The following is a 27,438-nucleotide window of genomic DNA, read 5'->3' as shown; positions in this document are numbered from 1 at the left end:
TCCAAAGCTGCTAAAGACTGTAATAGTGGTGCTTATTGCAGATTGTTCTGCTTCTTATCTTTGATGCAGGTTTGATATTCTTTCACCAGGTGAGATGCAAAGGCTGTCTTTTGCTCGCTTGTTCTACTTACAACCCCAGTATGCAGGTAAGAAAGTGGAAGATAATAGGGTTAATTCTCTTGTTTAAGGATATGGGAAGGCATTGGGAGAAAGTGGTTTGTGACATGTTAGAAACTTAAGAAATTATGATTACATTGTTTTGGGGATCACAATCCACCATTTAGTTCCTCTCGCTATAACAACAATTTTCTCATAGGACCATATGCCTGGTGAAGTGCCAGGTTGGGAAAAGTTGAACTAGCTTAGCTTAGAGGCTGCAAAAATCCAAAATGGCCACAGATGGCAGCAAACTTCATAGTGCTATTTAATGGGCATTGCAGATTTTTTACAACTCAGTTCTGGTAGCACTTAACCAGCTACATTGTTGGATATGAGCCTAGACATTCTATTTTGGCTGATGTACTGTACATTTCAGTATGCATTATCTTTAATCTGGAATGCTGTTAGAAAAACACTTGGAGATGTTTCAACATTAGCCCGTGATGACAACTGTATAGTTTAAAATGCCACTTCATTATTGTTGAGGGTTATAGAATGAGTTTGGCATACTGTGCCTCTCCCAATGTTTTACTACAAATATCACTAACTCTAATTATAAGCCATGCTGTCTAGGATTGAGGAGAATTGGAACTGAATATTATTTACTTACCTAATTTCAAGGCTTCCCAATCCATGACAATATAAAGCAGATAAAAAGAAAAACAATACATATAAAAAGAACAAAAAAAACCCACACAAACAAAACAGCCATAATAAATGTAACTAAACTAGGCTTTACAACCATCCTGTTCTGAGATCTCCGAGAACAACTTGGTTTTTAGTAGCTTCCTGAATATCATAAGGATGGGAGCCACATAGGTCTCTGGGGGGGAGCTCCTTCCATAAGGCAGGTACCGCAACAGAGTAGCTGTGTTTCCTAAGTCCTGTAAGATGACACCATTGCATACCTGAAACATATCTGCCCTGCTTGATTATATTAGATAGAAAATGGCTGCATAAAATACTTATTGTCCTGTGCCTATGATCTACTTACCTTAATATGCATTTTTATCAAGCTTAAATTGAGAACTCTCCATAGTCCCATTCAATGTATAAATGTTTAGGTTGGATGTCTTAAATGGTATGTATGTATTTTAGTGTATTTATAAGCTACCCCAATCATCTAGGATTCTGTGCATTGAACCATCCATCTGGTACATACAATTAAAATCCTAATATAAAGTCCAAACAACTAAAAATTAAATATGTAAGAGGCAGTAGAACAAACTAGGGGCTGAATGCTGACTTCAGTGATGAATTCTAGCTTCTTAAACACAGCATGGGAGGGGGCATTCTCACTTCCAGAGACAAGGCATTCCAAAGATAGAGGCCACCATTATTGTCTGTCTCATGCCTCGTGGTCCATGCAGAGTGAGGTGACTCTCTACAGGCTCTCTTTAGGTGTTTGTACCATCTTGGCTGGGCATTGTCTGATATAATCCAGTGCAGCAGTAGGCGGGCTTTAAAAGAGATGATTAGCATCCTCTGTTGGTCCCAAAAGGCAACCAGTTGGCAATGCAATGAATCAGGATAGGTTGTGTAGTGCTGTTCTGGTGGTGTTGTCCCATTAGCAGCTTTGCTCCCATATTTTGAACCAGCTGTAGTTGTCTCCAAAGGCAGCCCCACATAAAGCACATTACAAATACTTGAATGGTGATCAGGGCATGCTAAAATTAGAAAAGTAACCAGGTAACATTTGCCAGGTTTTACTCAGCAACAGAAGGAAAAGAAAAAGGTTGGAAATTATAGTCGTGCCATATTGAAGGGCTCCCATTTAAACTTGCAGTGCTAGATGAAGCTACGAGTGCATTGACAGAAGATGTAGAGAATGAGATGTATAGAATCTGCATCCAACTGGGAATGACTCTGGTCAGTGTCGGACATCGTAAAAGTCTGGAAAAGGTAAGAGTGATAAGTACAAGGAGATAAGGGGAAATTATTTTTTAAAGTCATAATTCTCAGATTGTGTTTACTATTTAATTTCAGTTCCATAGCTGGATTTTGAAACTGTATGGAGAAGGAAAATGGGAGCTAACAAGAATTGAGAAAGCCTGAACTATTCCCAAACCAATCAAAGAAAATATTGGAGTTAAAGCCTCGAGTTAAAGTGCCTTGGAATCAGCATGCTTTCATGGAGAAAGTATGGCTTGAAATTTCAAAATTACAAGTGCCAAGAAGTTTCCAATTAAGAAAAAAACATGGGGAGGAAAGTTTTTAACCATTTCTTATCTTATAAATTTGCTTTCAATCCATTGTTTTGATTGCTGTACAACCTTTCATCCAGAAAGGAAAGAATAATTTTGCTTCATTTATGGAATTCATTTTTAAGTGTGACTGGCATTAAAGTTCTGCATAAGTGGAATTATGTTGGCCTATCTACATAAGGACAGTGAATGTAGCACAGCGTCTTTGGCTGTAAAATAACAATGAGTTTTGTAAAATGTCAGCACCACTCGGTAAAAAAAATAACCACTCTTGACATGTTGTGAAGTACAAAATATAGCTTTGCAGAGGGTCAGGATGGGGAGGGAGTTTTTTCAGTGATTCTACTGCTTCCTCAAAGGGTCATTCCAGTCTGTGAAATGGAGATGTCAGTGGCCTCTGATGTGTGAGATGCCACAAGGGTTACTCCTCTCTTTCCTGCTCATTGCCTATATGAAGCTTCTAGGAAAAGCCACCTGACATTGGGGGGGGGGGGTTTTCAGTATTAACAGTATGCTAATAATAGTCAGTTGTATCCCATTACTAGCCAGGCTTTGAGGGGTTGCTATCAATGTCTTTTCCCAAGACCTGGATGGCAGAGAAAAGACTGAAAGTGAAACTTAGTAAGTTGGAGTGTTGGATACTCAGAGTTCTCTGTTGCCACAAGATATCAGCGTGGTTTCTGATGAGCAAATACCCAGCTATCTGCAGGACCACATCCTCCAATCAGTCCTGGTCTGACCAATCAGAGCAAACACAAAGTATCACTCACCCTACATTTTCAAGAGGCTGAAGGGCCCGAAGCAAGGAGACAGCTTGCTGGTACAGATCAGGCCAACCCCCCCTCCTTGTTGATGTTTCAGAAGCTACTAAAGATGAAATTATTTTGGAAAGACTTCCCCTAATTTTACTCTGCCACCTTTACCTTGTTTTATTGTTTGTACTATTATATTTGATGAGTGGCTTTTTTATTACTGTTTTTTGTACTGCAGAAGTTTTACTTGGTTTTTATAGCCTATGTAAGCCAGCAAGCATCTTTGGCTTGTGGCAAGATAGAGATGTGAAAAATAAATAAATGCCTCTATCCATCTATTAAACTGTGGCAGTGTTTTTCAACTACATGTTTAGCTTACAAGCAGGGGCAGAATTACAACCTTCAGAACTGTTAAAAAATGCAAAATGATCAAGGTTGCTATAAGTATGGAAAGCATCCCTCCGTTCATTCCTGCAGACAGCTCTTACCAAAATGGCCAAAGGTGGCTTTTCAAGACAGATGGATACACATTTCTCCTAGGTAGGAGGTAGCTGAGGAAGTGTGGGGTTATGTGTATTCTTTTAATTTGTTAGATTCTTTTGACCATTTTTAAAAGAATGTGCTCTATTTGTTTTTATTAGAATTTAAAAGGAAGAGAAAGACAAACAACAGTTGAAAAAAAATTGTTATATTGCTTTAAAATCCAGAATGAAGCTATTATGACATCAGATGGGCAGGAGGAAGAAATATGTTACTTATCTTTTACATTTTGTGTTACGTTCTTTAAATTATACATCCTCCTTTTTCTTTTGAAAAGCTCCCCCAAATCTTCTAATGAAATCCAAAGCATTCTTGTATTCTCTAAAGTTCAATATTATGTAAAGATCCTCTATAAATGTATTTAAACATAGCAATTTTTCCTTAAAGTTTGAGGTTTTCCTCCCAGCAGACTTTAGTTGCTCAGAGATAGAGTCTTAATTTTCTAATACATAAACCTTGGAGCAAATGGTGAATCATCCAGGAGTGGTTTGGATAAGTAGTGAATGTGGTGAATGTGGTGTAGAATATTAAACAGCATATTCTTCAGCTATTACTTAAGAGTTATATTCTTCCCATTTATTAAGATAAGTTTTTGTCAGTAATGAATAAGCTTCCCTTTTGGTTCTGCAAGGGATTTTAGGAGTACAAAGACTGCTGTTGGCACAGTACTCTTCTCATTGTTGCTTCTTGAGAGCCAAGATATTTGAGCTACTGGTCCTGGTCTTTCTGCAGAAGTTTCTTGTGTCCCTCAATTATGTCTTTCACTGTGTCATGATCATCCAGAGTTGTCAGATCTCCAAGTTCATCTGCTTTGTTTTCTACAATCTTCTTCAGAACCCTCCGCATAATTTTTCCCGAACGAGTCTTAGGCAGGTGCCGAGCTACCTGAACCCCAAAAAAATGAAAGGAAAGATTACAGCTCCATCGGGAAATTCATCCCATAAATATTAATTCGAGAAAAGGTGTACTGCAAATCTTACAAAATCTCACTTCTGTACTTATTTTCTTTCCCGTGGAAGTAGATAGTCGAGCATGTCTTTTTCATTGCATATGCAAATGTAGGAGGCTCCGTTCAATTCTCCTTCTTACCAAGTTACCGGCATATAATGGTAACAAAGAAAAAGCTGTTTTGAGGCTATGATGCTCTTTCTTTGGTGCCTTTTAGCACTTCAGAATTGGTTGCCAAAAAAAGTAAAATCGGTATCTCAATTAAATTGATGACTTGCTCAGTAAACTTTCCAATAAAAGAAGGCCAAACATGGATTTGTGTAAGGGTCTCCTCTGACATAGTAATCTTCAGTGGGAAGGTTTATGGAATGAGCAAACCAAACACTCACAAGGAGTTGGGAAAACTCAGGGGCTTGAGATGACATAAAAGTTAAGATCTGGAGAAAATTTTAGTTAAAGGTTATAAAATCTATAGAATTAGTTTGCCTAATCATAGGTCGTTGAATGAGCTATAATTGGCTGGAAACACGCTACACACTAAGCCATAAACTCTGGCTAGGTTCACACAGTACATAAACCACAATCAAAGCAACTAAAGAATGGATTGGCATGTATGTACCTGGTAATAATGATTTTTAACTTGCAAACTAAGTAATGCCAGAAAAAAGTAGAAAAGTTAATGTTTATTTAAATACATTTGTTGAAAGATTATTTGATTCCTGTTGCAATAGCATTTATGTGTTTGTAAAAGATCTTTAGTAACGTACTCATTTCATAGCTAATTAGTTCATTTAATCTGTAGAAACCAGGCTAGAATAGGCAGAACACTATAAGATTTCTATCCCTGCTCTAATGCTTTTGAAGTGCTTTAGATACTTATTAAATTAACCAGATTTTTCTTTTTAAAAAAAGTTATATGCTTGATACTTAAGGTAACTTTCATACTTAATTTTTTAGATTTAATAATGAAGCCACCGTCTTGTTTGGCTAATCGATGGAAAGCAAATCATACAAATAAGCAAATCTAAAATATTCAGAGCAATGATCAGTGATAGCAGAAGAATTAGATTACACTGGACTTTTTAAATTATTAAATATGTCTTTGTAACAAATTGCATTGGTTATCCAACTGCTTTGAATTTTCTTGCAACGTTAGGCCAGTCACACTCTTTCAGCCCAACCCACCTCGTAGAGTTGTGGGGAAAATAGGAGGAGGAGGGTGCATTGGATATGTTTGCCACCTTGAGTTATTTGTAAAAATACTAAAGGTTCCGGATCTAACTAAATAAAAAAAATATGTTCTACTTTCTGTCAGACTACAAATATTCATTGTTAGGCAGAATGAAGATGTGCGTTAGGGAAAAAAAGCTTGCCTGTTGTTACCTGAATATGGTCTGGTGCTGCATATTTTGCTATCTCTTTTGAAACAAGGCTTCCAAGTTCAGAGGTCAGGTTTTCTTGGGACAGTTTAAAGCCTTTTTTCAGCACAATGAATGCATAGGCACCTGTTTAAAAAAAAGAGAAGAGCAAAATAAACAATCATCAAAACTAGACTTTCATACTAAAATAGTCCCTTTAGCTTGTAAGAAGCTGAATCCCCCTATCTATTGGCTCAGATTGAATAGGAAGTAAGAGCTTTTATTAATTTTACTTTTGAGTTGCTGATTAACTCTTGAAACAATGCCCCACTCAAACAAATTCTAGAATAAGTCTATTGGAGGATTTATGGTTATTGGCCTGTGAGGTAAGACTCAGGGTATGCAACTTCATGCTTTTGCATTCTTCTTCCCTTTCTTACTATAAATTTTACTGCAGTTGAATTCCATATCTCTTCTCAGCCAAGACTTGAGAAGTTGATCTTCACTTCAGTCATTAAATTACCACATGGAGTCTCTGAATAGAGCCGATCGCAAGCATGCAATAAACAAGCATCATGCAAACAAATTCTGTGGGATATTCATTCCATATGCTAGTTAAGGCAGAGTCTAATAGAGGAATAGCGGTCATTAGCAGCCAAATTGACTCACCCACCTTCGCCTTTGATTTTATGAGGATATCCAATCACAGCTGACTCTGCCACTGCCTCATGTTTATTCTGGAACATAAACAGGTCTATAATTTACTGCAAGGATCCTGACAGGCTGGCGGAAACATGTGGTTCACTAAGCCTGGTGTGGTCAAAACAAAAGGAATAGAATAGCAAGGCAAGGCTCTGAGGTACCAGGCCTTCTTCCCAGTGCAGGTTAAGTGATTATGTGATAAAATACCTCCCTTACATGAAGAAATACCTCTAATGAGACTTTGAGCTGTAGAACAAAATAGAGTAAGCATCCACTTCAAGGGCAATCTGAGTCAGAAAGAGTATTCTGCAGGAGATGCTTTAAAGCAGTAAATATCTCCAGTGCAGAATGTATCACACAATGTAATGTTATTGGCAAATTAATGTCAGGAGGATTGGAGAAAGCATTGATGTGTGTTACTTGATTAACTTTTGTGGTGGCTTTTTTGAATAACTCAGGAATTTTATATACGTGTACAGATATGTACACCTCTACTTTTCATTGTAGTAGGCTACTGGAGATTCACTGAGAAAATTTCACTACATTTTTAAATTCCGGTATCTCCTTAAATATATTATTTTCTGTATCATTCATTATTCTTATCATTTTTAAAGCCCTGTATATTTTGGATAACAATATTAATAACAATATTATTAACAATATTATGAAAATTACAATACTGAGAGTAGAAACCACATACGTGCAGTTATGATCTACAGTTTTAGTTTCCAAAAGGAAAATGAGGAAGGCATTTGTTTATAATTTTCTGGCAATCAAATTTTTTTTTCATATTTTGTTGTTTCCCACCAATCCCAAGTCGGTGTGGAAGGAGCAATAAAACATGCAGAAGTCTGGAAAGCCACAAGCAATTCAGCTAGAGGGCCAGCTCAAACAGCAACAGCTGCCCATATCATTATATCTTGGTATGTTCTTAGGTGACTACTAAGATGTTGTAATAACTGCTAGTTTCTCCATGCCTCTTACCACAACATCTTCTATTTCAGCAGTGCCTAGCCTATGCCCACTGATGTTGATGACATCATCCAGGCGGCCTGTCAACTGGTAATATCCTTGACTTGTCCGATAGGCCCCATCTCCAGTGAAGAAATATCCTAGGATGAAAAACAGGGCAAAAAATATAAGGCAGTTATTTTCCTTTAGAAAGTCCAAAATGTTCCCACACTGGATGAACGTAAGAAAAGATTTATTGGCTGCCCATCTTAACCACAGGGTTTGCAATCATAAAAACCTATTTATATATATTAAAACATAAATAAGTTAAAATGAATCATTAAAATCCAATTACAAGTAGGGAGGATGGGGGCAGGGTGGGGATGAGAGCTTTTGTTAATCCACCATCTCCGCTGTGTTGTTCCCCCGTTGGGGGCACAAGCCAACTGGCAGAGCCAGGTCTTCAGGTCCTTAGGAAAGATAGGAGGGTTAGAGCCAATCTCACATTGGGGGGGGGACAAGATTTTCCAGAGGGCAGGTGCAATGGCAAAGAAGGTCCTTCTCCTGAACCCCATTAGCTAGAATAATCAGGCCGACAGGACCCATACCATGCCTCCTCTGCTGGCATGGGTGGGAAGGGTCAATTGCAGTGGGATGAGATGTCCCTCAGGTGACCTGAACCCATGCCACAAAGGGCTTTAAAGATGATCACCAACACCTTGAATTGTACCCGGAAGCAAACTAGCAGTCAATGCAGCTCATGGAGCAGTGATGTTGCATGGGCCATTCTTGGGGCCCCAAGAACTGCCCATGCCGCCACACTTTGAACCACTCTGAACCAGCTGAATACAAAACTTTAGGCACCCCAAATAGCTTACTTATTTCAATGAATCTCTTAATCTCTACATTCACTGAAACATACAATCTGATCAGGGTGCCTAAACATTTGCACAGAACTATATCTGTTGTAGGTATTCCATCAAAAGCCTGGGACTTCTCCCAGCTATTTTTCACAAACAGCTAAGTTGAAAACCTTTTCCTCTACTGTACCACTTCAAGGTATATAACACAATATTTCTGTCCTCCAATTAAAAAAAAAATTGAAAGGTAGAGTTGTAATTTCCCTCCCTAACATCTAATCCTTTTGTTATCTCAAGGTTCTGGACTTTAAAAAAAAATGCTTCAGCCCATTTTTTCTAGGGAATGATTCCTGCATATCTTAGTCAAGGTCATTTTCCTTTCTATATCACCAGATTATTTGAATTAGAAGGAAAGCATTCACCTTTACAATGCAAACAATAAGTGCAGAGGCCCAGTTTGCATTTGTTAAAGTCTTTGTGGCCTTCTAAGATCTGAATCCAAATCATACTCTTTGCTCCTACTATTTACATTTATAGGAAATATGCATATAATTGTCATAAATGGTAAATACGTGAGTAAGGAGTCCTTGGAATTTGGTTATTTGCTTACAGATATTTCATTACCCAACTAGGTAACATCAGTGCACTAGTTGGATCATGAAACACCTGCAAACAAACAACAATGTTCAGATAGCACCAAGGATTCCACAGTTCAGCCCTGACCCACATTTTTGTTTTCTGTTGAATTATATGGATGGCATTGTGAGTTTGGCTCTGACAGTAACTTAAAAAATCTTTTTCTGCTTCTATGTCCCATTGTACACAAGGATTCAGAAGAGGGAATTATAATTTCTAAACACTGTTGAGAACTATATATTACTCTTATTTTCCCTTTCCATCTCCACTGATCTATACCTGGGTAAGGCATTAGATAGGTCTCCAGAAAACGCTGGTGATCATTGTAAATAGATCTTGCCATGCCTGGCCAAGCCTGAGAAATACAGAGGGCTCCAGAGACATCATTCTGTGTTAAGACATTTCCCTGGAGAGAGAGAGAAAAAAATAGTATAAACTTACTTAACTTCGGAAGTGGTCTGCATAGTTATTCATGTTATTACTGACGCTTAAAAAAGAATGCAGCTGAAGGCACGTACATCATTGTCAGTTAACTCATTTTACAAAATCATGCATTTCCTATCTTTCCTATAGAAAGACATTTGACTTATGTAGCCTATGTACCCAGTTCAGTTTCCCTGCTATTTTAAAACTGTTATTGTTTTTCATTGTCTAATTGGATTGGATCAAGATTGAGTTTGAGTTTCAAGTGGTTTATAGATCACACATTATGACTTAGTGATATGTGTAAACCAGGTTCCTAGGACTTCTTCAACAAATCACGATTTTAAAAGTATAGTTTATTGTATAGGAATATACCACCCAGAGTTGTTTCAACAGTGTGATGAGTGGCGTATAAATTTAATAAATAATAAAATATATGAATCCAGAAAAATTTACCCGGAACTAAAAATAAAACAAAGACTTCAGCTCTCACATTATGCTGACCTCACCAGGAAATCTTTATCCAAAGCCTTGTTTGAACATATTATACTGGTTAACTAATACATAATGTAATATTAAAAAAACACCACCCCTCTACATAATGCTTTACAAAGCACAGGTATACTAGATCCCAATCCAGGACACTTGTAATCTCAAATAGATACAGAGAAAAACTGGAAAGAGAATGGAATGGAAACGGGGAAATATATAGGATGATTTCAATTATACATTGATTTAATGATAATATGCAATAGTACCAGGAGACATAATCTAAACTCTTTTATTAAACAAGACTTTGGGGAAGAGATTTAAAGGCATGAGGTAGGTAATCATGCTATTTCAAGAAAGAACCAATTCAGGAAAGTAAAGGGAAAACACATAGTATACAATTGTTGCTTTGATACTTATTTCTTTTTTAAGAACTTGTGTGAATTGAAAAATGGATGATCAATTCTCCAATATACTTGATACAATTAAAAAATATACTTTATCATCTAGAAGAGAAGGTCTGATGCCAAAGAATGGCCTCATGGCCATAGCTGGAACAATCTCATCTTCAGGGTCTGAAGGTCGAGGGGCAATACAGATGCCTCCTGTTTCTGAAATGAAGGAAAGATAATGAGGGAATGCTAATAAGAAAATCTTTATAATCTTTATGATCACCACTTTGTAAATGAAAATTCCTTGTATTTGTTCATGATACAAGTTATGCTTCTGATCTTATAGTTTGTAGAAAAACAAAAGATACCTGGTTGTGTCCCTGGAACATTTTTGCAAATATTCCTATGTATAGGACTCTATCCCATAGATTATAATCTTAATGAATGTAGTCCAGCTGTTACCATCAAGTATCTTTAATTTGTTTGTTTGTTTTAAATCAAGTTTTGGGTCAGCATATTTAAATCCTCCATTTCTATCTTACTTGGCATATAAGACATGATGCATACTAATCTTTGCAAATAAATGCTTAACCAAGTGACAATTACTTCTCCAAAAATAGTGAATTTATAGTCTTCCTACCAGTTTGCCACCATGTATCAACTACAGGACACTTTCTATCTCCAACCACATTGAAGTACCACTCCCAGGCTTCTGAATTGATAGGTTCTCCCACTGTAAGGAGAGAAGAAAAACAAAATAACTTGTAAAAAAACCCAATGGTTTGGGTGCATTTTGTTAAACCTTAACATATTATGGCTTTAGCTTAGCATAATATGTGAATCCATCCATTATAGCTTAGTGTTATGTGCATACCATTCTCAATGGCATTTTAATAAATGATGATTAAAAAAATACTGGAATAGCAAAATATGTGAATCCTGCAAATATGATGAATTTAATACCTCGCCTGCTAACCTAACTACCATACAAATTCCAATTAAAGAGAATAACTCGGGGTTGAACTGTGGAGTCCTTAAGATTCTCTGAGTTTTGTTGTTTGCGTGCAGAGTAGTGGGGAAATGAAACATCTGCAAGTAAACAACCAAGCTCAGAGAGCACAAGAACTATATACACATTCTTTGCCAGGATGAAAATGATATTGGTTGGCTTACAACTCACCTGATCCGAGAATTTTGAGGGAAGACCTGTCATATTTCTTTACCCAGTTATCTCCGTATTTAAGAAGAAGGCGAATTGCTGTTGGGGCTCCATAAAACTGATTTATCTTTAACCTCTCCACAGTTTCCCAATAACGCCCTGAAATGACAGAGAAACTCTTTACCTGGTTCACATTTACAAACATGTGCTTTTCAAATATATAAAGTCAAAATGCAAAGCTGAAGTAGGTCACATTCCCATATTTTAATTCTGCATGAAGTACATGTAATAGTTATTAGATGTACATGCTGTGTACATATACATTTACATGTAATCCTTATATAATATTTATATAAAACTTTTATGTTTTATATTTTACTTATATACCAGAATGACTCTGTGGGAGAGATGGGCAGTTTCTAAATTTCATATATAATTAAATGTATTAAAAAGTTCCATACAAAATAGATAAAAATGTACTGTATGTATGAACTTGTAAAGGAAATGCATATAAAGTCTTTAAAGAATGAATATCATTTTCATTGCCAATACTGGCCTAGTGGTTAAAGCACCAGGCTAGAAAGCAGCAGACTATGAGTTCAAGTCCTGCCTAAGCTATGAAAGCCAGTTGGGAGACTTTGGGCCAGTCACTCTCCCTCACCCCAACTTGCCTCACAGGGTTGTTCTTGTGGGGAAAATAGGAGGAGGAAGGTGTGTTGGATATGTTCACTGCTTCAGTTAATAAATAATAAAGGTGAGATACAAATCAATCAACAAATAAATAAATAAATAAATAAATGCTATTGTGGTGTTAATGAAGGCCTAATGTAATGAATGAATCCACCAGTGATTTCAGGACACTATGCCTTTAGAAAGCATAGTAATTATGTGTTTAGCTGCAAGCATTGCCACACCGTTATCACTGTGTAAAAAGCTACTATTTGAAATGGGTCTACCCATAAAACACAATTTCTGTTATGCTCCCATTTAATATCCCATATATTAAAAAATCCCACAGCTCCATCACTCTTAACTTGCATGTTTGTCTAAGCTAACAGATATGAGGCGGCAATGGAAAAGTTTTATCTTCTATTAATCCTAACTAATTAGTATACCACCTCCAGTGAATATATTATTTTGGAGAACAACCTTAACATACAGTATGTAGAGGAAGCCAGTTAATGGAATATAGGATAAGGAATGATAATGACCACAAGAGAAGAGAAGCAAGAGTAGTATGTAATGAGGTAACAAATTCAATTATTGATGTTATCTTGAAGCCTTTGAAAATGGGCTGCATAGAAATAAAGTAAAATAAAAGATATATGAGCCACAAATTAGTCTACTGGTTATACCTAAACCATATAATGTTGTGCCTTTCTTTGTCTTGCACCAACACCCCATTCCCTAATCGTTTACATTTTTTATTTTAATTGTTTTTTTACCTGGATTAGGATACACTGGAGTACTCTCAAAAAGGACTGTAGTTCCTCCATTACATAAAGGTCCATATACCACATAACTGTGACCTGTGATCCAACCAATATCTGCAACGCAGCTAAAAATATCTCCGTCGTGGTAGTCAAACACATACTAAAGAAAAAGGGGGCAACATGAGATATAAGCAGCTTTCTCCTGTCCCAATATGCTTATATAATTTTCCCCAATCAGGCAACCTCCAGGTGTGGAGTTTTAATGTATAGCCCCCAGTTCCTCCAATAATCATGGTATTATCTATGGTCAGATACCTATTTCATTTCATTTATTTTTGCATAACCTCCCAGCTCAAACCAGTGAGTCTGGTTGGTGAGCAATCATATGTTCATTGACAAAAAAAGAGCAAGGAAGAAACTATCACTATGTTTGAGAATTAACGTGAGATTCTCTTATTATTCGCAATATTTTCATGATGTAGCCACCTATTTAAGAAAGGAATTGAGACTTGCCTTCCTTTGCTCTTTTTATCAAATGACTTACCATGAATACCAGCTTCCATCACACCATTTTCAGGATTCACCTGAACAAGGTGGGAGTGGACTTTTCCTAACCTTTGGTAACTGATACTGACAATAGTTTCAAAGTTTCTTGAACTTTCATGAAAAATTAAATGTACAGATAGAATATCCTCAAATATCATATTGTACTTTAATATGATGTAAAGAGGGAGATAAAAAAGCATGAACATGCCTTATAATGAATGAAAGAAGTAGCAATCAAAAAACAAATGTGAAGGAGAAGGGCATATATAATCTTTGGAGTCAGGTGTTGTTTTCAAGGTAATTTTTAATCTCAATGATAATAAATATCACATGGCCATCTGGACATGCATATTTCTTCTCCTGCTTTAAGAGAGTTAAATCAAACTCTTCCATTCCCTGCATTGCCTCTAACTACAATTAATCATTCCACAGATGTTCTTCAAAAATCACATCACTGATTCTTCTGGTGAAATGATCCTTTTTTTTTTTTTTTTGCAGTGCCCCAAAACTTTCCAATCCAAATTTGCCTTAAAGATTAAAGATTAAGAAATCACTAAAAGTGACAGAAAGGAACTTGAAGTTTTCCATCAACAGTTAGCAACACCTAGACAGCAAATGAAATAAATTGTCTGCTCACCGTATCACAGGCTTCCCAACTATGATGAAACACACATCATTTCTAGATTTCTATCTTAATATATAAATCAACATTTGCAAATTGGAACCCTCTTTTGTCTTTTTCCTAGTATCAGTATGTGACTCTCCTCTAATTAATAATTACAGGCTCTGTGAGTACTGTTGTAGCAACTAGTTCTGTGAAACCTCTCGTTCAGCCTCCTGTTTCCAGAATGTAGTTACTGGAATGTTAATATAGTTTTGGGGGAAAAATAGATTAGGTAACTTTGTCAACATCTACCGTGCAAAACTGACCCAGGAACTGTTTTTCTGTGGCCTGACACTGTATTATTTCACTTCCTGACTTCTTGCATAGCAGAACATTCTCTAATGCACTATCTTTAGTTTCTTGGCTGTTATTACTGCAGCTATTATTGAAAACAATGCTGCTCCACTCCCAGCCCTCTCTTCACTCCCCTTTCTTTCCAAATCCATTGTAACAGATGAGGATTCCAGAGAGGGGTTGTGGGTGAGAGATCATTCTGTTTGCAATGGAAACTTGACATTCTCTGGGTTAATTTGGGGATTTCTTTTAGTAAGAAGGCGCCACTATGAGTTCCAGCTGGGAGAGAAGAATACGAATTCGTGTCAGAGTTGTCTTGTGGTTCCCAATGGCACTTGAACTAAGGGCTGAACCACACATTAAAGTACTGTGACCAATATCCCAGTCTTTTTGTCCTTTGCTTTTACAAAAATACAAGTTTAAAACTGTGTTATTTGTAGTAACACAATTAACTCTTTTAAATTAAATTCACAGCAGTTTTTTTCTTGCAAATAAACATATGAACCCTTACATGCTGGAAAGGTGGAGATATCAAACTTCATCCTGTGGTGAAAGAATCTGAAAATTTGTCTGATCCCAGTGTACTTCTCCAAAGTACAATGGTGTTACATTCCACGTTAATACAGGATCAGTCTGCCAGACAGAGACTTCTAGCTACAAGGGCTATCATTTGGGAATAAGCCCACAGAGTACTATAGAGCTTGATTTGGATATTCATGACAAGAGTATAGATATTTCATTGTGATTTTGTATATACTCCTTGGAAATAAATTCTGCCTCATATAATGGAGCTTCCGAATAAACATGTTAAGTATGAGAATAGTAATCTCCTATTGTTCATAAGGAATTTGCTTTCTAATTAATTTCATGGAGAATAAAAACTTTTTACAATAAAAAGTGGTCATGTGGAAAAACACTACGTTTGCTGGCTGTTTACTGCCTGGTTTGCTATCTGCACAGGACTTGCTTACTTTCAGTGCTTTGTGTGACCACCCAATCTATCCATGAAGAATTACAGTCAACAGGTTAGCCAACAGATAAAATGCCACAGAATGTAATCGTCCTTGCGGAATTGCAAGATACCCCCATGTTGTACCTTATGTGTGAGGGCAGCATATAGCAAGTAGCCTGCCTGGGAATGGATCAGGCCTTTGGGTTTTCCAGTACTTCCTGAGGTGTAAAGGAGGAACAGTAAATCTTCACTCTCCAAGGTAGCAGGTTGACAGGTTACATCCTCTTTCATCATTTCCTGTCACAGGAAGCAGATAATCTTTCAGAAATCTCTCCTCAAAGCTTCTGTGATCTTCTCTAGTTCCCTCTGTACCAATGACCAAACTAATAATGAAATTTAGTATGGAATACAGTCTCCAAATGCTCACTTTTATGAAACAAACTTCTATTTCTCAAGACTGTGCAAAGAATTTTGACCCCCTTATGGGCTATTTCTGATATACCTAGCGTTGCTTATATACAAACCCTTCTTCCTTCTTTCCTTGTGTCTCTAAGGAAGGTTGTTTTCCTTCATGGTAACATGCACCTAGCTTCCAGGACTATACAATAACCATTATTTCATCATTTCACCCTGAATTGTCATCTCATTTTATGTTAAATGACATAGCTGCAGGTGACATGCTTATTATCACCTTTACCTTGCCTCTAATATGTACTTTCCAACTTTTTTATTATTTCATATTTTTGAAACCTGAGTGTTTTGCCCCAAAGGACAATGATTTTAATTAGAGAGCTGCTATAAAAAATGAATTGGATCTCCTCCTTTTGCCAGTAATGGGATCCCAATCAATACTGGGAGGACAGAACTGCTATTTAAAACAACTACCAGAATTCTTAACAAATGGTCTTCATGGCTTTAGATATATTTTAGGAATTTTAGAAGATGCATTTTGAAGTCATGGATGATCACTGTAACAGCATCTTTCCCACCCTTCCTTTATGTACATACAGTATTTGTAAATCCATAACTCTGAAAAAAAAAGTTACCTTATATAATAAAATCCAGGAATTCTGGCTTACTATCACTAGGTAGAACACAATAGTATCCCTGGGTCAGATGAGGGACTCAAATCATGGAAGGAAACCAAGTTCAGACCGATTCTGCCTTCCTCTTCCCTGCGCAGGAGCAGTGCTTCCCAAACAGGGATAAATTACTCCCAAATTGAATAAAAGTGTTTTTTTCTTTGGATAACAACATATGAAGATACTATCCAGTCATAGCAGCAACATTTAGGAGTTTCTCATAAGCAGTTTTGGGTGATGAAAGAAACGTTTGAGAGGCACCGCCTCAAAGAAATAAAGTTCTTGGGCAATTTGCTCTAAAGGCACCAAAACTTTCTTTAAGATTAAGAAGCAAAAAACGTTGACTGAACCAGTGCCTAGTGCAGAGGGAATGCAGAAAAAGAGTTAAAATTCATAGAGGAGAAGAGGTAAGGGAAGAGAAGAGATAAGAAAGGAGAAGGAAATGAGTCTCAGAGGCATCTTAGTTAGTGCCTTCTCAGTTCTGGCATATTATTGCAAGCTGATTTGTTAACTGATATTACAATGTTAACACACAACTCTCTAGTTCATTTTCCATCTAAAAGGAAACTCTAGGTTAATAGAAACTAGGATCTTAAGGCCAAGCATGACCTGAAGGAAGAGAAAAGAAGGACTATAGTACTCATCCTCCATGAATTCAGAAACTATGGAAACTGGGAGACCCAAATTTGTGTTGTGGTTTGGGTCTCTTCTTCAGTCAGTAAAAAGAGTAAGAAGAGTATTACTCACCTGCTCTAGCGGTATGTCTAAATCAGACATGAGAACTTTCTCATCTGTTCTTTTTGAAACAAAAACTCGCTTCACTGTTGGACAAGACTTCACAGCCTGGTCTACTGTCTGCTTTAGTTCAACAACCTTGCCTCCTCTCAAACCTTGATTGACTGTGATCACTGTTTCAGACTGAGCTGAAAAAAGGCAATACACCCCCACCCCATGCAAAAAAAGTTAGTATGAAAAATGTATGTTTTCAAAGCAACTTTCTCCTGCTTTGTATTCTAAGGGAGAATTCATCTAGTAAATTCTTCCCTGTAGAGTATATTTTAACAAGTGCATTATTTGTTATAGGTTAGAAATAATCTCAGGATTATTTGGGAAACTCTTCTAGCTTGCCTCCTTAAGGGTTATTTCCAAAACAAATAATCGCAGCAATTGGAGTGGGAAGTAATCAGAACTCTCCTCTTCCCACTCCATGGTCCCAATCCAGGCCGTCACCCAGATCTAATTATTGCTATTTACCATCCCTACATACACATACAACAAACACACAACTACTATCACATTAATGTCATTGTGAGTATCTTTAATTTATGTTGTAGCCTTGGCCACCATTCAAAAGCATACATGGAGGAGGGGGATAATCTGTTGGAGTCTGAAAATTTGAGAGCAAGAGATGGAGAAAGAAAGACCATCAGCTTTAAAGGCCATCTTCCCTTGTTTAAAAGCCAAATTACAAAATAAAAATTCTTGGGTCTTCAATTTCTACTGCTTTACCAAGGGCAGAAGTCCTTTTAAGCTAAGATATATGCTTCTCTTTCTGCCAGCACTGGAGGAATGAGGATCTCGATATGTTAAGAATATTGTTTGTGGTTAAAAGCAAGTCATAAATATTCATACTTTTGGACATCATATTGGTCACTAAAAAGAAAACTAAAATAAAACAGAGAAAGAAATGCAGCATTCTTACCATCTTGGATCCTGTCAGCTAATGCAACAGAACTGAATCCAGCAAATACTACTGTATGTATTGCTCCAATCCTGGCACAAGCCAACATAGCCACCACAGCCATTGGACAGGAAGGCATGTAGATAGTGACTCTGTCACCTTTCTTCACTCCCTGCCTCTTTAAGGTGTTCCCAAGTCGACATGTCAATTCTAGCAATTCTCTGCCCAAAGAAATTAAGTAGTTTTGATACACTCTTTTATTATTCCATTAGGCATCTCCAAATCAAGGTAACAGAGAACAATAACAGTGGAGAACCGCTTTTATGACCAGTTACGAACTTTGGTCTTCATTACAGTACTGTATATCTCCTATTCAAATTAGGACAAACAGAAAGGTCTCTATTTCAGAAAACAAGCATGGTCTGTCTACTATACTGGGTTCTATGAATCACTGGTCTGACTTTCAATAAAGTAATATTGACATTTCAATTCAAATCTTTTCCATTCTCTAGAAACCGAGGACTTGATGTCCTTACACTGAGATCAAAAAAGTAAGTGTTAACCATTAAGAAGATTCACACCTCTTAGAAGACTGAAATAGATGGATAGAGAAAATGATAAGTCAGGACCTGTATGTAATTTGGTCTTCTTGCCCAGGCTCATCTTTCTCCCAGATTAACGCTACTTTATTTGGATTTTTGTGGACATGTCGATCCAGACAGTTAACTGAAAGAAAATACACCTCTCATTATTACACATTCAGCCATCTGCAGCTGCTGTTACTGTGCCCATCATAAAATTAATGTTGATGACTAAGCCATGTTTCCTCAATCAATTGTACTATGCTAAGAATCAAGAATTAACCCTCTCTCGCTATAATTATATATCTATACCTATATACATATTGTATATATGCATATATACATGCACATAAACACACATACATATATATGCTTGATTCAACATAAATATGTGTGTGTGAATATATATGAACAGACTTGTCATTATTTGCTTACAAAGTTCAGGTGCAAAATTAACAATTGATAAATGAATTGTACAACCTAAAGTCAAATTGTGCACGTTGCCCTGCTCAAGGTCATCTACGTAGCTCATGTCAATTGTAAAATGTACTATTGATTTTCACAACTCAAGAGTTCTAGAATCTAAAGTTAATCATTTGCAGTCTCGAACAAATGTTAGTAGATTAACTGCATAGCCCATAAATACATTTCAGAATTTAAACCACAGATTCTACTTTTTCTTGAAATAACAGCTTCTTGATTAACTGTGTTTTTATCTTGTTCATGTAACCCATTCAGAACATAGTAGTTATTGGTAGAATTAAGAAACATTCTAAATAGATAATTTGTTACATAGATACTTTCTACTTCTAAGCCATGAACATTTTCAGGGCTTCTAATCCTTAACTTGGATTCATTACAGAAAAAAATACAATGTTTCTATAACACAAGTTTTAGAAAGTATTGCTATAAATCTACTTTTTACATACTAGGTGTCATGTGAGTGAAGGACATCAAATTCTCCACCATGTTTACTTGAATTTTGCATCTCAATGCTTCACACAGGTTTTGGTGTTTTTTTTTTCCTCTCAGGAAGACTCATTTCCACTATTGGAGCCAGACTGGGAGAAAAAAGCCAGCTTAACTGTTAATTCACACAGTACTGTAACTATCTCACTTGCTTACAGGCTTTTTATCTAAATCAGGGGTCTTCAACTTGGCCCCTTTACTTGTGGATTTCAATTCCCAGAATTCCTCAGCCAGCGTCCACAAGTCATAAAAGGGCCAAGTTTGAAGACCCCTGATCTAAATGAAGCAAATCAAAATGGCTACTTGTGTCAAATTTATTTTGACCTTTACAATAATAGTAAATGTATATTTTATTGCAGTACTTATTTTTTCTCCATTAATTGCATCGTTATTTATCCATTCATTGCATTATCGACAAAACTATAAGCCTTTCTTTCCACTCTACAATTTCCATCATCTGGGAGCACCTGACTTGTCTCAATCGCATGTTATGTTTAATGTGTTTATTCAGTAGACTATAGTTAAGCAAACCATAATCTACTGCAATGTGTAAAGTCAGGCATTGACCCAAAGCTCAGTCACATTGTGGTTTAGTGTGTTATGTGAATCCAGCTATAAAGTTATAGGAGTGAGGTAGATAAAACACACAGTTGTTTTAAAAATTATAGATCTAGAAGGAATGGTAGAATCATAGTCGATTGCATTGGATGTAGCAAATCCACTGCTGATGCCTCACTGCTGGGAGGTGGATGCTGGAACTCCTGGAGAACAAGTACCTGACAGCTGAGGACAGCAGCAAATGTTCTTAATCTTCAGAAAGAAGGAAAAAAGGATCTAGATAATTACCAATGGCAAGTCTCATATTGATACAGCTATCTCCTATGGATGATTTAATTTGGATCCCTGCACGGAGGACAGGGTTGCTAAACAGTCTCTTCCACTCTATAATTTTAAGAAAACTAATGTAGGTTAGAAGGCTTTTATATGTAAGAGTGATACTTAGCACAGATGTGTGTTCTGGTTTGTTTTTTCTAGTGTTAGGATTATGTCACATACATTATATTAAGATGTTATATTTGAAGAATATCTGCAGGAACCCTGATTACTATGTTGATAGGAGAAAGGCCATAGTAGCTTATGTAAGCGTCACTATGTTTTGTCCAAGAAATATCAGTTCAGTTGAAATGTAGTTTCTCAATGTCCATGGTTTACTTACTAATATTTCTATGTCATTCCATTCCTGCAGGATATGAGCAGGATACAATCATCAGAAAAGAGATTAAAACTACCCCAAAGCCAGTGGTGGGATTCAGCCAGTTCACACCACTTCGGCAGAACCGGTAGCTAATTTTTTGTTGCCCAGGCCCAGAATGGACTTCCGGAAGCAGCATCCACACAGAGAATCGGTTGTTCACATATTTGAATCCCACCACTGCCCAAACCTATCTGATAGGCTAGATGAAAAACATACATAGCACATATACAACAGATGAGTGAAATGACGTGAGCTGTATAAACAATTTACTCATGCTGAATAAATGATACTTTTTCACATTCACAGTTTGTATTCTATGATCTGCACTTTTTTTCATTGTATTGTTATCAACCATTTGATTCTATTGCAGACATTTTAGTTATTTTAAATCTACCCTAACATAAACATTTTGTAAAGTATAAAAACTTGAGCTGATTTTTTTAAAACCAGTAAAATGCTTCTAAACAGTAAGGTACTTCTAAAAGACATTTTGCAAAGAACATTCGTTCCAAAGTCAACTAGATCAATGTCTTCCTGAATCCAGTGCAAGAATAAACAACATATTACAGCTTATTCTGCTTTTCTGTATATTTTGTGTTCCTTTTTTTGTGACTTTTTTCCAAAGATAGAAAAACAGGGATAATTCACATCATTGTAATCCTTCCAGTAAGCAGCTACAGAAGTCTGATAAACAAAGAGCTTCATACTGTAGATAGGAAGAGTTTTAGATCCACGCTACATACTATGCTATTTATGCAACGCTTTTTCTCTCCCATCCTTTCTGATATTTTGCTACTTTTTAAAACTACATTCAAAGTGTGTTTTAAAAGGATCAAGTACATTAATTCTCATGGTATTCAAAAAGAAGGGAAAATGATTGGAATGTTGACTTTGGTAAAATTTAAAACAGGATTTTAAAAGACCCTGTACCAAAAGATCCTGGGCTGCAATATTTTTTCTTTCACAAGTAGAAAGAGACAAAGAACAGTTGAATTTCTACTTACCTGCTACATTGAGCTGTCCTCCGAGGAACCAGGACACCTTGCCCTGCTGAAAGTTACAGTCACTAACAGAATGAAAAGGAGTGTTCCACATCAGCCGGCTTCTTGCTAGCGCTCCCCAGAATACCTCTGCTTGCTCCACTGAGAGCTGGTATAGTTCTTGGTGATTCCTTGGTCCAGGAAAAGCTGTGGCTTCTGGCATGTATGCAGTCAAGGGACCTCTGCTCCATGCTCTGCTTTGATAAAAAAATTTATTTCCAAAGGCAATTTTGGGGAAGCAAATTCTAACCAGCAGCCAGGCCATAATTCTAGGGTATAAGAGTGTCCTTTATTTTTATCCAGATAAAATCTTCAAGGATAAAATCTTACTAGCAAAAGTAAAAAATAAAAATAAAAATATTTGCTTCTGGCACTAAGAAATGTGGTCCCATTAGGTTTTCTAGAATCAGATGGTAAATCTGCATTTAAACGGAGATTTCAAGAATGTCATACTCTCTTCCTGAAACATATAGTACACGTATACTACTCTACTTCTAGAGAAACATAAGCAAAGGAAATCCAATCCCTTTTAAAGGAGGAGTAGTGGGTGGGATTTAGTACTGCCTAACTGGAATCTGAACATGCTCCTGTATTAAATCCAGCTTTGACTGGTACTCTCACACACAGTCACATTTTAGTCAAACTAGACCATGCTGGCTCAGAATCTTCCTGTTGAATCTTGTTTACATAGAATAGCAGTATTTACTTCTGCTGCCTGCAAGCAAAGGAGCTCCCAGGCACGTGAAAAACTAATCTAATCATAAAGAATGACATGCACTGGTGCATAGAATGTGTAAATCATAATAGGCCAATTTATGATAAAGAGAAAACTTTTGTTAGAGTACCTTCATTACATTCAAACATCTCATTTTCTACAACAATTGACTCAGTCATTATACACAGAGTTTGCCAGGAGTTACAGTTCCTTATTTCAAAGTGGGAAATTTTAGGGTTACTTAGAAGAAAGACATCTTTAAAATAATGGGATCGGTGAAAGCAACCAGGTTTTCCTGAAAGAAAATTGCCTTTTATCACTGAAAATGGTCAGCCATGTGTCAGGTGGCTGGTTTTTTTTGGGTGGGGGGGATACATAATATTTGGAGTCCATAGTCCAAGAATGGCAACAAGTCTTACTGGTAGCCCACACCGATGTAGGTTATGTCTCAGTTTCTTGATGGATAAACCCTGATGGAAAAGTTCTCTGTTACAGCTACAAAATTGGTGAACATTTTTGCCACAGATCTCTTTTTTTCAGCTAGTATAGTCCTTGAGTTACAAACATAATCGAGTCTGGCAATTAGAGTCATAAATCGTGAGTCATAACCACATCACCAGACCCAGCTTTATGACCCTTTTCATGGCATTCATTAAGCATGATTATTAAGCAAACTCATTTTTCAGTATGGGATGGCTTTTCCTGGAAATCAAAATACCAGTGCTCAGCAAAATTGTAAATCAGTCATGTGACCAGGCACACTGCAAATGGCCATAAATGAGGGGCAGTTGCCAAGCATCCCAAATGTGGTCATCTGACCACAGGGGGGGGGCAATGTCAGAACTTTGAAATGTGGTCATGGTCATAGCTTTGGGGGGGGAAGGTCTGTCAAAGCTTTGAACAGTCACTAAGCAACCAATAGTAAATTGAAAACTACTTGTATACTTTTACTTCTCTCTGCTGTTTCTGTGTTGTTTTTTCTTATGTTGTTCTATCTATAGGAGCACACTATCAGATCCAGGTCTGCATGCTCTTTTGTTTTGAACAGCAGTGTCTGAAATGGTATAGGGTTTCCTGCCTGAGCAGGGGGTTGGACTAGAAGACCTCTGAGGTTCCTTCCAACATTATTATTATTATTATTATTATTATTATTATTATTATTATTATTATTATTATTATTATTATTGTTGTTGTTGTTGTTGTTGTTGTTGTTGTTGTTGTTGTTGTTGTTGTTGTTGTTGTTGTTAAAGAATGAGAAAATAAATCTTTTTTTAAAATTTGACACAGGGACTCATGAGACTTCTTTACAGATCTCACTTCTCTGCAATCCTATGTAACAGTCTCTGATGGACAGCTGAGCTCACTTATTTGCAAGGTGGAGTTCAATAAGAAAAAACTCTGCATTAAAGTTTAAATGGTGGATTTTTGTGAATTTTAGGGACAGGCTGGAATTAATTCTCCTCTTGGTGAGATTTGTTGGTTGGTTGGTTTGTCTAATGTATATAGCTGCTCATCTCACAGAACACTCTAATAATCTGTCAAATTCTATGACACTGAATGCCAGTCTAACATAGCTAATTTTAACTGACCAAGAAGAGATTAGTTGGGTCAGCAATCCTCTTTCATAACACATGTGAATGCTTCATACATACAAAGATTTTTGTCTTTCAGATAAGTAACATGATGCATAGTGCAGAAATAGAACATGAGGGAGTAAGCAAAGGAACAAAAAAGATAAACATAGCTAAAATTAGTTTGTACCAGCACCATTTATCCTGTGCATACATTTCTATTCTTACAAACTATTCTCAATGTCCGTACAATAATTCATGCATTTGTTATTTAAACTTCTCACCTTTTTAGGATCTCATCAGTGCCATCCAGCCATCAATTTTTCAGTCTTCCATTTTCTCTGTTTCTGAGCCAGGGATACTATTGTGTGCGAGTGGTCTTTGGGATTCTATGGTTGGGCTGTTTACTGTTAGCTTGTTTGGGAATTCCTTGATTGGGATATTGTTTTCTTCTTGATTGTTGGTCTAATGTTAATCTTGATGTCAATCCAGTCCTTTATTTGCTTACACAGTCAGTTTGGGCACATTTTGCCAGAAACCACTTTTATACCAAAATGTTCGTCCTGCTTCTACCCAAGCTAGAAACTATTTATTAAATCTATATGTCGTCCATCTCACTGTCAAGCAACTGTATGACTTGCAACATCATAAAGCAACAATATAAATTAGCACATTAAAAACATTAACATGTTAAATCTTAAAAATTAAAACATTAAAAGGTAAGAAAAAACTGGATAAGAAAAGAAGCAATACATAAATGGTGTGGAGGTGGGATCTTAGTCTATTAACCACCTCCAGAGTGAAATGCTCCAAGTAAAACCCCAAGCCAATTGGCAGAGCCAAGTTTTCAGGCCCTTTCAGAAGGCCAAAAAGGCAGACCTCATCTAAAGGGGCAGGAGGTTCCAAAGGATGGGAGCCACAGCAGAAAAGGATCTTCTCCTAGTCCCGGTTAGCCGAAATTCCCATTGTCCAACGGAATCCGCAGCATGCCCTTTCTGCCAGAGCAGCAGGGGTGAGCCAATTCCATTGGTGGGAAGCAGTTCCTAAGGCAGCCTGGACCCATGCCAAAAAAGACCTTGAATTGGACGCAGAAGCAAACTGGCAACCAGTGCAGTTATATCCAACGAATATCCAAAAATGTAAGACAAATATGCCTAGACAGTGTACTGGCATATAGCCTGGATATTTTATGATATTCTGATATTGTTTCTCTCAGTAAGATTTATGCACCAAATTTAACTCATGCACATTTCTTTATGGCAGGGATATACAACCTAAGGCCCCTATTACACTTATAATAGTGTATAAGTGGTCCTATAAAACTGAGATTTTTTTTCTAAATCACAGATTTTAAAACCAATCACATTAAAATTAGTTAATTAATATAACAGGAGCCAATTCAATGTTTGTCATCACTGTACTGCTTCTTCATCCTGGCCCTGTCCATTTTGGGAAAACAGTCTTCACAACACCATATTAAGGACAGCCAGTTCTTCAGCACCAGAGACACTGAGCATCCTGCATTGAGACTCAACCCCTTTAACACCCACAGACTACAGAGTGGCAGTTGTTCTTCCTCTCTCACAGACAGACGGTAGCTGACAGTAGGAAAAGACAACTTTCTGCTGCCATGATTTGAACTTCTTGATTTTATATTGTATTGCAATAGGTTAATTTCATCACACAAAATCTTACCCAAAAAACTACAGGGACTTGTCCAGGACTCAGCATTTGAGGACCCCACACACACACACACACAAAACTACTATATAGGCTCTCTTATTTTAAATCCTGTTACTCATTATTAATGCAGGCATTATGTTGAGAAAACTGCAAAATCAGAAATGGATAAATACTTCTAAAATGTGAAGCCAAAAGCATACNTAGGATCTAACATGTATCCTTACCTGTGTTCGATCGGATTCGGTTCGGCTGGCCCTCCAACTGCTCTCTAGGCATCTTTTCCGACGTTTCATCTCTCTCAGCTCCCCGGTAAACCAGGGGGCCAGTCGAGATCTACGTCGGGTCAGAGGCCGCAAAGGCACGACTCGGTCCAATGCAGCGGCGGCAGTTGTCTCCCAAGCCGCCGCCTGGTTTTCCGCCGAGTCGTGGACCAGATCCTCCGGATATGGCCCAAGCTCCGTCAGGAACCTTTCAGGGTCCATCAGTCGCCTGGGATCTTAGTCTATTAACCACCTCCAGAGTGAAATGCTCCAAGCAAAACCCCAAGCCAATTGGCAGAGCCAAGTTTTCAGGCCCTTTCAGAAGGCCAAAAAGGCAGACCTCATCTCAAGGGGCAGGAGGTTCCAAAGGATGGGAGCCACAGCAGAAAAGGATCTTCTCCTAGTCCCGGTTAGCCGAAATTCCCATTGTCCAACGGAATCCGCAGCATGCCCTTTCTGCCAGAGCAGCAGGGGTGAGCCAATCCCATTGGTGGGAAGCAGTTCCTAAGGCAGCCTGGACCCATGCCAAAAAAGACCTTGAATTGGACGCAGAAGCAAACTGGCAACCAGTGCAGTTATATCCAACGAATATCCAAAAATGTAAGACAAATATGCCTAGACAGTGTACTGGCATATAGCCTGGATATTTTATGATATTCTGATATTGTTCTCTCAGTAAGATTTATGCACCAAATTTAACTCATGCACATTTCTTTATGGCAGGGATATACAACCTAAGGCCCTATTACACTTATAATAGTGTATAAGTGGTCCTATAAAACTGAGATTTTTTTTCTAAATCACAGATTTTAAAACCAATCACATTAAAATTAGTTCATTAATATAACAGGAGCCAATTCAATGTTTGTCCTCACTGTACTGCTTCTTCATCCTGGCCCTGTCCATTTTGGGAAAACAGTCTTCACAACACCATATTAAGGACAGCCAGTTCTTCAGCACCAGAGACACTGAGCATCCTGCATTGAGACTCAACCCCTTTAACACCCACAGACTACAGAGTGGCAGTTGTTCTTCCTCTCTCACAGACAGACGGAAGCTGAGAGTAGGAAAAGACAACTTTCTGCTGCCATGATTTGAACTTCTTCATTTTATATTGTATTGCAATAGGTTAATTCCAT

General features: G+C 37.3%; 2 protein-coding genes across 2 annotated transcripts in view; one reads left to right on the top strand and one right to left on the bottom strand.

The window, feature by feature from the left end:
* Nucleotides 1–2,619, top strand: part of ABCD4 (ATP binding cassette subfamily D member 4) — a 31,082-nt gene extending 28,463 nt beyond the window's left edge. The window contains exons 18-19 of the mRNA XM_015819378.1: nt 1,946–2,061; nt 2,146–2,619. Of these exons, the coding sequence (XP_015674864.1) occupies nt 1,946–2,061; nt 2,146–2,214 (185 nt within the window). The 3' untranslated portion in view covers nt 2,215–2,619. The remainder of the gene's footprint in view (nt 1–1,945; nt 2,062–2,145) is intronic.
* A 1,597-nt stretch (nt 2,620–4,216) lies between these two features.
* Nucleotides 4,217–22,411, bottom strand: LOC107290494 (acetyl-coenzyme A synthetase 2-like, mitochondrial). The gene is made up of 14 exons (XM_015819377.1): nt 22,035–22,411; nt 18,855–18,951; nt 18,247–18,446; nt 17,292–17,467; nt 15,607–15,759; nt 13,019–13,166; nt 11,595–11,732; nt 11,055–11,147; nt 10,521–10,633; nt 9,390–9,516; nt 7,648–7,775; nt 6,635–6,698; nt 5,987–6,108; nt 4,217–4,540 (listed from the first exon to the last, which is right to left on the bottom strand). Exons 1-14 carry the CDS (start codon nt 22,333–22,335, stop codon nt 4,364–4,366), a joined length of 2,037 nt encoding a protein of 678 aa, XP_015674863.1. The 5' UTR covers nt 22,336–22,411; the 3' UTR covers nt 4,217–4,363.
* Between the last annotated feature and the right edge of the window lie 5,027 nt (nt 22,412–27,438).

This window comes from Protobothrops mucrosquamatus, unplaced genomic scaffold (genome assembly GCF_001527695.2).
Source record: "Protobothrops mucrosquamatus isolate PMUCROS unplaced genomic scaffold, P.Mucros_1.0 scaffold908, whole genome shotgun sequence".
Taxonomy (NCBI): Eukaryota; Metazoa; Chordata; class Lepidosauria; order Squamata; family Viperidae; genus Protobothrops; species Protobothrops mucrosquamatus.
This window is presented reverse-complemented; position numbering and strand designations above follow the sequence as displayed.

Coding starts and splice junctions, on each gene's coding strand:
- LOC107290494 (XM_015819377.1), bottom strand. CDS start 22,335: ATGGCCTGGCTGCTGGTTAGAATTTGCTTCCCCAAAATTGCCTTTGGA. Junction 7,776..9,389: donor CTATCTAATGCCTTACCCAG/GTATAGATCAGT, acceptor TTTTCATCCTAG/GATATTTCTTCACTGGAGAT. Junction 6,699..7,647: donor CTGAAATAGAAGATGTTGTG/GTAAGAGGCATG, acceptor TTTATGTTCCAG/AATAAACATGAGGCAGTGGC.